Genomic DNA, 15084 nt, shown 5'->3' on the forward strand with positions numbered 1-15084 from the left:
CTGAAACTCTGCATACTAGGCTACTTGTTGCACAGTTTTTCTTTCGTTTTCTTAATTTATTAAGTAAAAATATATTTCTCGTATAGGCCTATTTATTATTATTATTATTATTATATTAATATATTATTAATTATTATTATTATTATATATTATTAATATATAGCCTAGCTTTATGATGTTTTTCTCCGCTCGCAGAAGCGCTGCAGGTGCGTGATGTGATATGATGGCCATGTGAATCCTCATGTTCTGTTGCTTGCTGCTTTTTTTTTTTTTACATGTTTGCTGCATGTAAAATTAATCCCCGGGAAACAAATGTTAGTATTTTTAACGGTTCACAGACACTTATCCTTTCTAATTTAATTCAATTCTAATTTAAAATAATCTTGTCGGTTAACGGTTAATAATCGGTTAACGAGCGTCGGTTGTCGGTTAGGAAAAATAACCGAAATGAACATCCCTAATACCAAACTCTGTAATTGAGACTACACTTTACACATTAGTAATAACAAGTATGATAAAAGTAGTAATGATAATAATATTTACTTTTATTATCATATGTATTAAATACATTTAGTTGTTGTTGTTATTATTATTATTATTATTACAAAATCATGCATCTTGAAGAATGTCTGCTGATTATCAGAAAAGGCCTAATATTACCCAATTTGATGATGCTGAGTTCAACAATATCAACAAAACTTTCCATCATGTACAGTTTTTTCACAAAATACGAGTTTTCAAATTAGTATCAGCTTTAAAGCACTTGTTAAAATAACAAAAGCTGTCAAATGTCAAAAGGTTTAATGACAAAAGTAAGAATTCAAAACATATCATTTAACTTAGTCTACAAAGGAGTGGAAAAATGTTCAAATACTCAATTTAATGTCAAAGAACTTTCCGCAAAATCTGTCATTTTCTGTCACTGTTTGAATGTAGTAAAACTACAGATGTAGGAAGAAACATCTGGGGCATAAATGACTTGACTTGACGACTTGATCTTACAGTTGGTTGTTGAAAACAAAAATGCTATGAAATGCATGTCATATTTTGTGAGAAAGTGTGACATGCTAAAGCAAAACGGGCAGTATTTTTGAGGTCAGCACCCCAAAATGAATAAGAAACAAGTATTGGATTTCATTCAGCAAATTAAACATTATTGTTTAAGTCTAACAATCAGGTAGTTATTATTGTGTCAAGCAGCAGTTATTTAACAATTATTAAAATCAGTACTACACATCGGTTATTGGACACGTTAAGATAATGTGTTTTGCATATAAAAATTTGGTATCATTGTATTGCCATGGTGGGACTTTCCATGGCCAGCCTCACTTCTGAATCACTACTAGGTAAAAAACAAACAGAAGTACCATCATGTATGTATATGTGCAGACCTGAAGTGATGCAACGCAGCATACTTCTTCTGCAGTGCTGCCTCTTATGGATCCCATTCGTGTTCTCCCACTTTGATGGTCGTCTCCGTAGTTGTGCTTATTGTCTTTGAGCTGCAGACTCTGTGTGCCACTCATGCGCCAGCCTCTCATCCACAGCTGTTGCCATGGCAAGCAGACCACAGAGGCCAGTCTAACCAGAGGGGCCCAATTTAAATCATGCCTTGCTGCTTTAAAGCTGCGAGACTTTTGAAGTTGTTCAACTTGCCTTCTTTAAAAAAAAAAAGCTTTATAAAGCACATGTGATTGCAAACATCAGTCAGTGACCTTTTTCTCAAGCTTTAACACTTGTTTGATGTCATAAGCATTAGAGCCCGACCGATATATCGTTTTGCCGATATTATCGGCCGATGTGAGCCTGTTGACGATATATCGGTATCGGCGAATATGCCGCCGATATGAACATTTTTTTACAGAACATATAACGCAGATAAAATGAATTTGGTGGAGATCCGCCGGCGCGTTCGCGAGATAGTGACACCAGTCAACACATTCACTTCAGTAAGGAGGTCTCTTGTTCAGGCAGCAGCATTCAAGCGTTGTCTTATTCGACCACATGTGCCCTGCGAAGTGTACTTCACATGAAATTCCGCCATGATTCCAGTTCCAAGGGAACGTACACGTTACATTCAAAGGGCATTAAAGTGCGCCAGACGTGAATTTATATTGTATTTATTTACAGAGGTATATTATGTCACACTTCTCTAGTAAGTTTCGTCTGTGTGTGAAGACAGTAGCGCAAATCCGTGAATGAATGTTCCGAAGTGAAATAAACTTCAAAGGAATAAAGTTGAATGGAATTGAATTGAAATCGGTATCGGCCCCAAAAAACCCATATCGGTCGGGCTCTAATAAGCATGATAAGCTATATGTAATATGAATTCTTCCATGTCATATTCTTCATGATTATATTGTTTTTATGTAGTTGTGGTGGTTTGCTCGCTCACATTCCATTTATAGCTTTCTGTTGCTGACAGAGACAGGCTGCAGACCCTCTTCCAAGCGTACATGTGCTCCTGCTGGAGTTCAGCTGTGAAATGTGCGGGAACACAAAATGTCCCTTTTGAAGCCTTGTAACTGCTTTGTAGGAACGGCACCTATAGGGCTGAGCAGGAATGAGCCCAGAGTGCTCTGCTAGCATGCATGGTTATATAACCGCTAGCCCCGGCATGACACACTTGAGCACAGCAGCCCATGCATGTGCGCACACACATGTTCAGGCTGTTTCCGGGCATTGAAAGTGTTTAATCAAACTTGTTTTGACACAAATGGTGTTAGTTGTTCTTTAATTAAAGATATCCTTCCCTTCGTGCTTTAGTCGAGGTTCATGACTGGTTGCGGTATCTGTTGCCTTAGATTGAGACTTAACACTAGGGATATGCCGGTATCAAATTTTCATGTTGCGATTAATTGCTAATACTTTTGTTATGGTATACGGTCAAAATTCTGAATAATTTGTAATATATAATATTCACGGTATTTAGAAGTGCCCACGATAACAATATTGTGCATATTCATTACCGTGATATATCGCATTACCGAATACCGGCACAAGTCTACTTAACACTGCACATTTTTCTACATGGTGGGATTGAGACTACACAATCTAATGCATTTGTCTCACTTCTGAACACAAGAGGCTCTTCTTGGCTCCTGCAGCTTCCTGTGCATCCTGCAGTAGAGAAGAGCCGTCAGTGACCAGACCTGCGGGTGATGTCTGCCTTCGTTCAAAGTGATGGATGTACGGAGGGGGGTGCCTACACCACAGAGAGCGCAGAGGTGGATAGACAGTCTCTCACATTTACAGCCCTTTCCACTCAAACTCCAGCTCTCTAGATCCGGGGCGGCTATATGACAGAGCAGTTATGGTCGGGATTCAAATTGTGTGCCCACAAGCCACATTTCGCTTATGTTTGCACATAAATATATGACCTAAACAAAATTTGTGGCTTGGAATAGTAAAACCTTTTTTCAGTGCTCAAAGATGATATATTGCTTTTATTTAAGAGTGAGATATGATCAGTAGACTGGTCTTTTGGAGGTTTTATTTGTTTTTTGAAGTGTGATTTGTACTTCACCTCTTAGTAACAATTAACGTGTACATTTATGATGCAGAGTTATGAGGGATGTTTATCAATGAAATTATTTGTAAATGTTTCGATCTGTGCTGACTCTGAACTGAAAGAAGATGGGATCTTAACAGTGTGTTCACTTCCCTTTGGACCAGGCAGTTATTTAGGCAGCTTTTTAACAGTTTTTATGCTAAAGTGGTTAATGAAGAGAGCTTTCAGTTGTCGGCCTCATTTAAATGTAATGTCTCCTGTTTAAATTTCAGTCTTTTGAAGGACATTTGTTTCACAATAATCAGCCCCAGGAGCCTCTGGTTATAAACTAATGTTCGTTATGCTTTGGTCTAGAAGCATGTATTGCAGTAATGCACAGAGCAGCAGTGTAAAGTGGTTTACACTTTGTCGTAAACTTATGAACGGATTACTCAAATAATGTATGGTACGTTTGATGTACTGGTTGCACATAGACCACAAAAAGCAGCAAGAGTTTGTATTCTCATGGTCCTTCTCAAATTTGGTTGTGAGGCACAAAACCGCAAGCTTTAAACATCACCTCATCTTGTTAATTTGGCTATTATTTATTTTGTAACAATTTTTTTTTTAATTATCCTAAAGAAATTGTAATATCAGAAACCTCAAAATGTCACTTTGTCCCAAGTGCAATATGAAAATAGGAACATAAAGCGCTGTCTTGCCTAATAGCAAATGACACAATGTAGTAGGCCTGTATACCTTTGAATAAATGGCTAGATGTTTTTTATGATGACTTTAAACCTTACATTTTCTTCTTTCCCTAGAAACTGTCCTTTGATCTGTTTTGACAGCAGATTTTTGTGAGGTCTGTAAATAATAAAGCATTTTCTTTTGCAGTCATATTCTATGCAATAGATTGTAGCAGGTCAGTATGTCTAATAAAAAAATGGAAATTAAAAGTTTTATGTATTTACTCAAGATCTACAGCCAGTCAAGCACATCATTTAAGTGATATAAAACGGACTGTCAATATGGAGTAAACAAGGCAGTTAAACATATAGGAAATATGGACATATATTGCCCCCTAGAGGCAAAATCAATTAATGCACGTGAGGCGATAACTACTTACTTTTTTTCAATAGGGTCTGGCTGCAGACATGCACTTGCATTTTCAGACTTGCACTCACACCTGCACTTCCGCGAGTGACGTCACTTGCAGTCTTTTTTTATTTAATTTAATTGATTAATTTTTTTTTTTTATTTAATCTCTCAACATTTTACACAAGTAGCCAGGTGGTGAAGACAAGAAAAAAAGAAACTAAATCACGAAGTCACTTGCAATCGCCGCTTGCACTCTCAGCTACTTGCAATCCACACCAATCGTGCGTGTTGCCAATGGAGACAAGATGCTGCGGTGGTTAAATTATTAAAACTAATTTAGTACTATAACATACAGGGTCCTGCAAGTCATCTGTAGGAGAAAAAGACAAGACCCGCAAATCCGTGACCACAGAACAGCAGAATATGAACGCAATGTGCAAAGTCTCTCATTAAGCGCTTTTAAACCTCCGTAGAAAACCATAAACACTTAATAGGCTATGGCTTAATGTATTAAGATAGTGCTATTAAAAGATCAAATTAAGTTTATTAATATAATGTATGTATATATTGTTTTCCTCCCATACCGCAAAAGGTGGCATAATGTGGCATAACGGTCTAGTTATAAAGACCTCATATGCTCTTCTTCATTATTAAAACACAATTAATATGTACAGATAAGCAGGTGAGACCAGAATAGAGTTAGTCCATTTAATATCACTTAATGAATTTCTTAATGCGTGTTCATATGGTCGGTGTAGTTTGCATCAACAATAAGAAATACTGAATTTGGTCTGTATCATCTTAGTCCGTTATGGCACATTAAGCGTTTTGCTGTAGGCGTATACGTAAAGTATAAGTTTGCTCGTTGTGTTCATGAGCATATGCTTGCCTTGTAGTAGCCTAGTACATTAAATGAATAAACTATATATCGAATTTGATCTTTTAATAGCACTATCTTAACACATTAAGCCATATTAAGTGTATGGTTTTCTACGGAGGTTTAAAAGCGCTTAAAGAGAGACTTTGCGCATTGTGTTCATATTCTGCTGTTCTGTGGCCACGGATTTGGTCAATATGGAGTAAACAAGGCAGTTAAACATATAGGAAATATGGACATATATTGCCCCCTAGAGGCAAAATCAATTAATGCACGTGAGGCGATAACTACTTACTTTTTTTCAATAGGGTCTGGCTGCAGACATGCACTTGCATTTTCAGACTTGCACTCACACCTGCACTTCCGCGAGTGACGTCACTTGCAGTCTTTTTTTATTTAATTTAATTGATTAATTTTTTTTTTTTATTTAATCTCTCAACATTTTACACAAGTAGCCAGGTGGTGAAGACAAGAAAAAAAGAAACTAAATCACGAAGTCACTTGCAATCGCCGCTTGCACTCTCAGCTACTTGCAATCCACACCAATCGTGCGTGTTGCCAATGGAGACAAGATGCTGCGGTGGTTAAATTATTAAAACTAATTTAGTACTATAACATACAGGGTCCTGCAAGTCATCTGTAGGAGAAAAAGACAAGACCGTGGATTGCAAGTAGCTGAGAGTGCAAGCGGCGATTGCAAGTGACTTCGTGATTTAGTTTCTTTTTTCTTGTCTTCACCACCTGGCTACTTGTGTAAAATGTTAAGAGATTCAATTTAAAAAAAAATTAATAAATTAAATTAAATTAAAACTAAAAAAAGACTGCAAGTGACGTCACTCGCGGAAGTGCAGGTGTGTGAGAGTGCAAGTCTGAGAGTGCAAGTCTGAAAATGCAAGTGCATGTCTGCAGCCAGACCCTTTTCACTTTTTTTGGCATCATGCTGTACGTCTGATATCCTTCAGATAAACAAATATGTTATATAAAATCGTTATACAAAGGGTATCACCTAAGTCTTATAAACAAGCAGCTATGCATTAAAAATGGGATTCAATGATGCAACTCGTATATAAAAATGAATTACAAAATTTGCTTTCCATGGATCTATTTGTAAAACATTTGAATCCAAACTCTAAGATTGCTATCTGAAGGCCGTCTGCACTTGGATCGAATTGCTTGCAACAAACAGATACATTAATAATGCAACAACATGTATGAAGAAATCTGCTCTCGACCCCATAGAGAGTCTCAGCCATCTTTCTCTTCTTATTGTATGTATCTCTCAAACAGCAGGCTCATTAAAAGTGCTTAGTGCTTACACCACTGTGTGCCCCTCTGTCTGTCTCTTTTTGGTGGGTACAGAGCTGCACTCCTGGCTGGGATATCACTACAGTTTGCTGTGCTTAATAGCAACTGGGAGACAAATTAGACTGATACAGGAAAACACCAATGTGGCTCTCAAAGTCTTCCTCGTTGTGGTATAGCAACAAGATTGTGGTTCTCAGATAAATGTGATGTACATCTGATCGTATTCTTATTGGATTAGACTAGTTTATTTTATAATGTTGGCTCTCTAAAAATGTATTTGGTAATGTAACAATATTTCTGTCTCATTTGATTGAAAAATATTCTAAATTGTTCATTTATAATTATATTCACTGTAACAATTATGAACATGATTCATGTTTACACAATGTGTTGAGACTACAATTTTTTCATGTATTAATTTTACATAACAATGTTACACACAAAGCAGAACTACACTTTTTTCCTGTTCAGCTGATCTGATGGAGTGCATGAGATGCTCACCTGGCAGTTTGCTCTGAATAATTCATTTGATTTCCCATGTTGGCTATTTACCTCCAGAAGGTTCGAAAGGAATCAAGGATAGTCTTTGTCTTCTGTTTATACTCATTTAAACATTTTACTCGATACACTGAAAATATGGCAAATCCTTAAAACAACATACAGTATAATGCCAAGACATTTCATTATGTTTTTCATGAACACCTCAAATATCAGAACAGGAGTTCTAGGGTTATAAAATAATCATGAGTCTTTAACCATTGTAGCCTAAACTTTTTTTTAAATCCAGATTTATGTTGAAAGGCCATCTACTCCAAAGGGTGAAGCAAGATCTATAATTTTATAACAGTGTGAGTGAGTTAATGACAATCAAATGCCAATAACTGAAGAATCGATGCATTTTCTAAAACACTTCAGGATCAGACTCAGGATTAAAGTGATTATTACGTTTTGAATATGGATTTTTCTTACAAAAACACATCGATTCGCTACAGAAGGCCTTTGTTCACCCCCCAAAGCCATGTGAGACAATTTTTTTTATGGATGGGCGCTTTTTATTGAACTTCTTTTGGATTGAAGCATGCAACACCCGCTGAGTGCCATGAAACAGCTTGAAAGATCAAAGACAATTTTTAATATAACTCCGACTGGATAGTGAATTGGTGGGTTTTTGTTAAATGTGAGCCAAAATCATCACAATTAAAAGAACCAAAGACGTAAACTACTTCAGTCTGTGCATTGAATTTATTTAATACACGAGTTTCACAATTTGAGTTGAATTACTGAAATAAATGAACTTTTCCACGACATTCTAATTTATTGAGATGCACCTGTACACCTAGGATGACTTGAGGGTGAGTAATTCATGGACTTATTTTCATTTTTGGGTGAACTAACCCTTTAAGACATGAAACATGTTTTACAGCACCACAGCGTCGGATCTAACGCGTGCGCGCTCCCGCGAAAACATTTGCTGGACAGCGACCCCTGGTCACAGTTTTCGATAGGTCACCGATTTCGGCACAACACCTGTTCTGGGACTTTCTATGGGGGCTTAATGAAGGTCTTGCGGGACAGCTGCCGCAAGTTAAGCGGACAACTACTCCTGGCATTCCTCCCTGCCTCTTTCGGATTTCCCCAATTTGAAGAGTTTTGTTTTGTAAGTTTTATATAGGCCTGATCTTTCCGTTCTTCACTGCTCTGTAGCTATAATCGCATGAATATTTATGACATCTCATCTACGCAGCAAATCAGCTGAGCTCCTACTGCATACGTTTATTCTGTAATTCACGAATTTAATCTGGCAGACCCTGCACTGCTATCCCGCACCCGCAGTTTATCGGAACATCTCAGTTAAATCATCTAAATTCTGTCATGGCCAAATGGGGCGAGGGAGACCCGCGCTGGATTGTGGAAGAAAGAACAGATGCAACAAATGTCAATAACTGGCACTGGTAGGTAACACGTGCATGTCCTCCAGTTGGCAACAACGTGTAAACCATATGGTTTTTTTCCCCCTCTAGATTTTGGGTTACATTTCTAATTTGGGTTAAAATGTTCATTTTAAATGATCCTTCGTGTGACAAAGGTAATATTCTGTCTCAATGTGCGGCCAGACACTGTATATAAAAACAGATAGAAATGTTTAAATCGAGTATGGCATGACACTTCACAGGAAACTTCTGAAACTGTTACATATTTTACATATACTGCCTACATCTGATCTTATGGCCATTAGGTTAGTTTTTCCAGTGTTTGCAGAAGCCTCTGGAATGTCCTGTAGTTGAATGTGAGGGGTTGGCATGGTCTATTTTTGGAAGTACATGAGTGTGAGACAGAATTAGACTCAGGGTGTTCTGATGAAAAGCAAACTAAGTAAGACTTTTGAACTGTCCCATTTGAAATGTGTAAAATGTTACTTATCTGTATAAGTAATCTATATTATAGTTATCTATATAACTTTTACGCACATTTACTCCCCTATAGAATTTGGAGAAACTGCAATTAAAAGTATTTACATAGTTCTCTTTTGAAACGTGAATTAAATGCTAATTCTATCAAATAAACTGTTTATAAATATTTATTTTTCATAATCTTATTAAAGGACAGAGAGAGAGATGTCACAAGCTGGTCTCAAGATGCAATAAATAGCCTCCTTCTTGGGATTCGTGTAGAGGGTGAAGAAGGCTCATGCGAGATCACAGACATCAGCAATATAGATGGCGAGGCCTCTATCAACAACCGCAAAGGGAAACTCATCTACTCCTACGAGTGGGTTGTTAAAGCCACATGGACTGGTGAGTCAAAGTTCTGTTTGCACAATCAACATAATAATTGAATGTGCTGGTGAAACGAAAGACGTGTTGTTGTTTTCTTCTTCACTGTAGGAACAAATAAAATGGGAATCAAATATAAAGGGACTGGAAATACCAAATCTCTGATGAAAATGACATGGATGACTTAGACGTAAGTGAACCTCTCTCCCAATAAAAGACTCTTTCTATAAGAGAGAGCATGTTGAATAAAAATCTAACTTATGTTTGTTTGTACAGATTTGTGTTACATTTTGTAAAGACCAGCCAAGCACGCCACTGACTGACCTCATGAGGAAAGAGGGAGTCAAGAAAATCAGAATGGCACTGGGAAACTATGTCAAACATCTCAAAACAGGTGACGACTCTAAAACATCATCTATTAGTAGTTATTTTATTTGCACAGTTCATCAAGTTCTCGTAACTTGTTTTTACAGAGTTCTCTCAGGGTATGATTTTACCAACAGAAAAAGCATTCAACAAACAGAATCAAGAGGCACAAGCCAAGGCCAAACTAGACAAAACCCAAGTAAGTTCCCGTAAATTTTTCTGGTAACACAAATATATGCTAGATAAACAGTATGCTGGTCATACATCCACCCTGTATTTTACAGTATGTCTGAAATTGCAATCTCACACAAACAATATGAGGCAGTATTATTTCAAATTTTCATGCTTGTTTTTGGAATCAAGCGATATTTGTGCACTTTAATGTTTCAGCTCTGTATCAGAATTGGATAGTTTTTGTTCCCCCACAGATTGGATCCTCCACAACAAGAAACCCTCCCAACACTGGAGTCAAAATTCCAACAGTGTCTTTGACTATGAAAGACACCTTCCTTACCTCACCAGAAGAGTTGTACAGGGTTTTCCTGAACCAAGAGGTCAGATTCAAACTCCCCTATTGTCCTGTTAGTCCATACAAATGCAATTAAAACAATAAATGTGTATATATCCTGGTGTTCTTTTATGCATAGATTATTTGATGTTGAACTCACTTGCTCTTTGTCTTTTCATTTGTGTAGTTGGTACAGGCATTCACACACCTTGCTGCTTTTGTGGATGGGTGCTCGGGTGGAAAATTCCGACTACTGCAAGGAAATGTTTATGGGCAGTTTGCAGAACTGGTGAGAATGAACTTCTTCGAATAATTTTAATTTGGTTTGATTGATTTCTCTGGTGAGAATTTCACTTGATTTTTATAGTATGTTTCTGTAATGAGGTATAATTTTCAAACTACACTCTCAGAAAAAAAGGTACAAAAGTTGTCACTGGGGCGGTACCTTTTCAAAAGGTATACTTTTGTACCTTTTAGGTACTAATATGTACACTTTAGATACTAATATGTACCTTTAAGGTACCAATATGGACTCTTTAGGTACAACGGTGTGCCTTTTGAAAAGGTACTGCCCCAGTGACAACTTTTGTACCTTTTTTTCTGAGAGTGTAGAATTTTAAAAAATTGTCCTTTTCCCTTTAGATTCCAGACCAGAAAATTGTCATGAAATGGAGGTTTTCAAGTTGGCCAGATGGTATGGTTTATTTATTTATTGTATATATTAATGTAGTCTTATAATTTCTTTATGAACTCACATGCCATTTTTAATATTAGCAATCATAATAAATGACACTTTATTTTTCTATATTATTTGTTTTGTATAAGTTAAAGAAATTCTATGAAATGTGTTGCTCATTGTTGATTGTTTATATATGTTCATCACTATTGTTGTATCTCTGCTTTAATCTGAGTAATGATTTCTTTCTAACTCTCTTTCAGGGCATGCAGCAACTGTCATTTTAAACTTCGTGAATCAAGGCAGTGAGACAAAGCTGATTCTGGAGGCCAGAGGAGTTCCCAGCAATGAGGAGGAAAGAATGAAAGAGGGCTGGCAGAGATACTATTTTGATGCCATTAAACAGACGTTTGGTTATGGAGCACGACTCTGCTAAGCCAAAGCTCATGTTGTGCCATGCCAGAAACTCGGGACATAATACAAATAGATGAAAAAAAGACATCTGTGAACATGAAACACTTGTTGTATACCCTGCCTGCACCAGTTAATTGCTGGATGCCCACAAACATCTGTGCCTTTACAGTGAAAAATAGGTGCCTGGATTCTTTTTGTATTTGTTATTGCATTTGGATTAGAGTTTATGTCATGTTTGAAAGTAATATGTATGTTTGAATGTCATGTCTGGGCATTCCAGATATAGATAATGAACTATTGAAATACTGAGTATTTTATAAGTGAAAATATGTTTGCCTGTGAAGAAGTGAAAGTCGAATTGATTGTATGATCATGATACCTCTTAAATACATTGTCAAATCTGTGTTGTAATAAAACAAGAAATAAATGTTATAACTTCTAAGAGCCTCAGTCAGAACCTGCACTCGAACCATTATATCGCTGAGTGTGGATTATTTGTAGACTATTTAAAATATTTATTTCTAGTATTTATAATAATAATATTATATTTGATATTTCCCATATTGTTTATTTCACACACGGCTGAGAGAGAGTCAGCTGTTCCAAGGCGTTCCCACATCCTGCAAACTGTCGTGTACGCTTCTGCTCCATTCGCGTATCTCAGGCGCCGTGATACTCTTGTGTGTGCACATCTGATTGGGCAACTGACTCTTGGAGCGCAGCGATTGGCTAATTTCTCTGATTCCGTCTCCTAATTGGTGAAGCCGCGGCGGATTAGGAAATAGGGGGTCAGTCAGTGAACAGAAATACACTGAAACACGAGAAACCCTAACGACGACCGAACTGTTATCTTCTTGTGTTGCTGAATTTGATCAACATTGCAGTTGCCTTGGAAACAAACTTGGAAATCGTCTTGGAATATTTGCATGGTCCGCGATAGACACGGCATTAGTCTCTGAGAAGTGTTATTTGTTAAGCTGTGCTAGCTGTGTAGACAGGCTGTCACTGATTTAGTTACATTGAGCTGCTAGCTGAAAATGCTTTGATAAAGGTGTTAATGTCCAGTTTATGCGAATGTTTTTTTTTATTATAATCTATTTTTGCTCGTGGGAGAATTTCTGGTTGATTGGCTCGCTGGTGAAGTTCTATAGCTAGTCGTTTATGCAGTCAGGTGCAGTTCACTGAGATATTTATATAGCTAAATGGCTAGCTAGGACAACAGATAGTGTGCAGATTTAACTAAATCAGATTTTTAGTCGTCCACTGCGTTTTGCACACTCTGGCAATATGAATCCCACTAAGAAGTCTTGTCTGCTACTTATTTTGGCTTTAGCCGTGACTTTGGAAGTGACAGCTGGTGGTGAGTCAGAGGCTCTTCTTGAATTATTAGGAAAATGTGTGTTTATTTAGACGTTAACTAAAATGTAAAGCTATTTAACATTTACATTCAATATATTAACATGTGCTGTAAAGTGTTTATGAGCTGTAAACTTGACTGTTTGGCATCTTGATTGCAGAAGTACTTCCAGATGATGAAGTTGCAGAGGGTGGTGAGTCTAAGGTAATACAGCATTAAAACATAATGACACATTATCAGAGCAATGTAACTTGCACTTGGGTAGCAGTGTTTTTTGTTATTAACAGAAATTACACTCCATGTTCTCAATGTAACATTTATGGATTTATTTAGAAGATCACTGTATACACTACATATACAGTGGGGATAATATTTATTTGATCCCCTGCTGATTTTGTAAGTTTGCCCACTTACAAAGAAATGAAGGGTCTGTAATTTTTATGGTAGGTTTATTTTAACGGATAGAGATAGAATATCAACTGGGGATGTAACGGTATGAAAATTTCTTGTCACGATTATAGTGACCAACAATATCACGGTTATCATTATTATCACGGTATTGTTAAAATGTGCTGGAGATGTTCAAAAAGGACCAACACATAAATCACATCAAGTTTTATATTTAAAAATCAACAAACAACAAATAAAATGACTTTTTCTTTGCATAATCACTAAAACAATAACATTACCAGTGATGTTCGGATTTTGGATTTTAACTTGACTGACAACAGTTTAATACCATATTCAAATATCTAATGTAAATGTTCAAATAAAGCTTTGAAAAAGTTTCATAAAAAGGTAAACCTCACATTTCAGCCTTTAAATAAAGAAATGAGTAAAGTCAAAATGATAATTGATTAATAAATGATTATATGTATTTTATCTGCTCCATAAATAATTCTAGATAACTTATCTGAATTGTTTAAATGTGTAGAATCCACATAAGCGATTTTAAATGACAACTTGACTGACAACAGTTTAATACCATATTCAAATATCTAATGTAAATGTTCAAATAAAGCTTTGAAAAAGTTTCATAAAAAGGTAAACCTCACATTTCAGCCTTTAAATAAAGAAATGAGTAAAGTCAAAATGATAATTGATTAATAAATGATTATATGTATTTTATCTGCTCCATAAATAATTCTAGATAACTTATCTGAATTGTTTAAATGTGTAGAATCCACATAAGCTTGTTTTTCATCAACCGGTCAAAATTTACAGCAGGGCATGCAAATTTGTTTTTGGCCTGACAGAAACTGCACACAGGCTGAATGTAAATATAAGTCTCTGTAAATCCACTCACTGACAGCAGGTGGCGCTTATGGAAAAGCTGTTTCCTGTAAACTGTGGACAAAGCAGCACTGCGATTAAAAACACTACTTTATTAGGTATTACATGCGACTTCACCGCATTGAGGGGCAACTGGACGGGGCCATGTACTGTAAAATCTTGGACGAGAACCTCCATCCCTCAGCCAGAACACTGAAGATGGGTCATGGTCGGGTCTTCCAGCATGACAATGACCCAAAACATACCGCCAAGGCAACAAAGGAGTGGCTCAAGAAGAAGCACACACAGACTGGTTATGTGCCCATGTGGAACACAGATTAGTCCTGCCACTTTAAGAAGTTACTCCTAATGCCAGCTCGTTAGGTGTATAAGACATCTGTCCACACAATCTGTATCTTCCATTTCAACCTCTCCCACCACCATGGGCAAGATCAAAGAGCTGTCAAAGGATATCAGAGACAAGATTGTAGATCTGCACAAGGCTTGAATGGACTACAAGACCATCAGCAAGAAGCTTGGTGAGAAGAAGACAACTGTTGGTGCAATTATTCGGAAATTGAAGAAATACAAAACAACCATCAACCGGCCTCGGTCTGGAGCTCCGTGCAAGATCTTCATGGGGTAAGGATGATCATGAGAAAGGTGAGGGATCAGCCCCGAGCTACACTGGAGGAGCTTGTTAATGATCTTAAGGCAGTTGGGACTCGATGTACCTGTGGTAAGAAAGTGCAGAAAGTGCTGTGGTCAAATGAGACAAAAATTTAACTCTTTGGCATTAACTCGACTCGCCGTGTTTGGAGGGAGAGAAATGCTGACTATGACCCCAAGAACACCATCCCTACAGTCAAGCACGGAGGAGGAAACATTATGCTTTGGGGCTGTTTTTCTGCTAAGGGTACAGGACGACTTCACCGCATTGAGGA

The 15084-nt window shown here is 37.1% G+C and overlaps 1 protein-coding gene and 1 pseudogene across 1 annotated transcript in view; both read left to right on the forward strand.

The window, feature by feature from the left end:
• The first annotated feature begins 8348 nt into the window (after positions 1-8348).
• Positions 8349-11598, forward strand: LOC107665380 (activator of 90 kDa heat shock protein ATPase homolog 1-like; annotated as a pseudogene).
• Positions 11599-12280: 682 nt separating this feature from the next.
• The window catches only part of LOC107665378 (protein sel-1 homolog 1-like), a 20636-nt gene continuing 17832 nt past the window's right edge, over positions 12281-15084 (forward strand). The window contains exons 1-2 of the mRNA XM_016456242.1: positions 12281-12871; positions 13029-13072. Of these exons, the coding sequence (XP_016311728.1) occupies positions 12799-12871; positions 13029-13072 (117 nt within the window). The 5' untranslated portion in view covers positions 12281-12798. The remainder of the gene's footprint in view (positions 12872-13028; positions 13073-15084) is intronic.

Source organism: Sinocyclocheilus anshuiensis, unplaced genomic scaffold (assembly GCF_001515605.1).
Source record: "Sinocyclocheilus anshuiensis isolate Anshui unplaced genomic scaffold, SAMN03320099.WGS_v1.1 scaffold199, whole genome shotgun sequence".
Taxonomy (NCBI): domain Eukaryota; kingdom Metazoa; phylum Chordata; class Actinopteri; order Cypriniformes; family Cyprinidae; genus Sinocyclocheilus; species Sinocyclocheilus anshuiensis.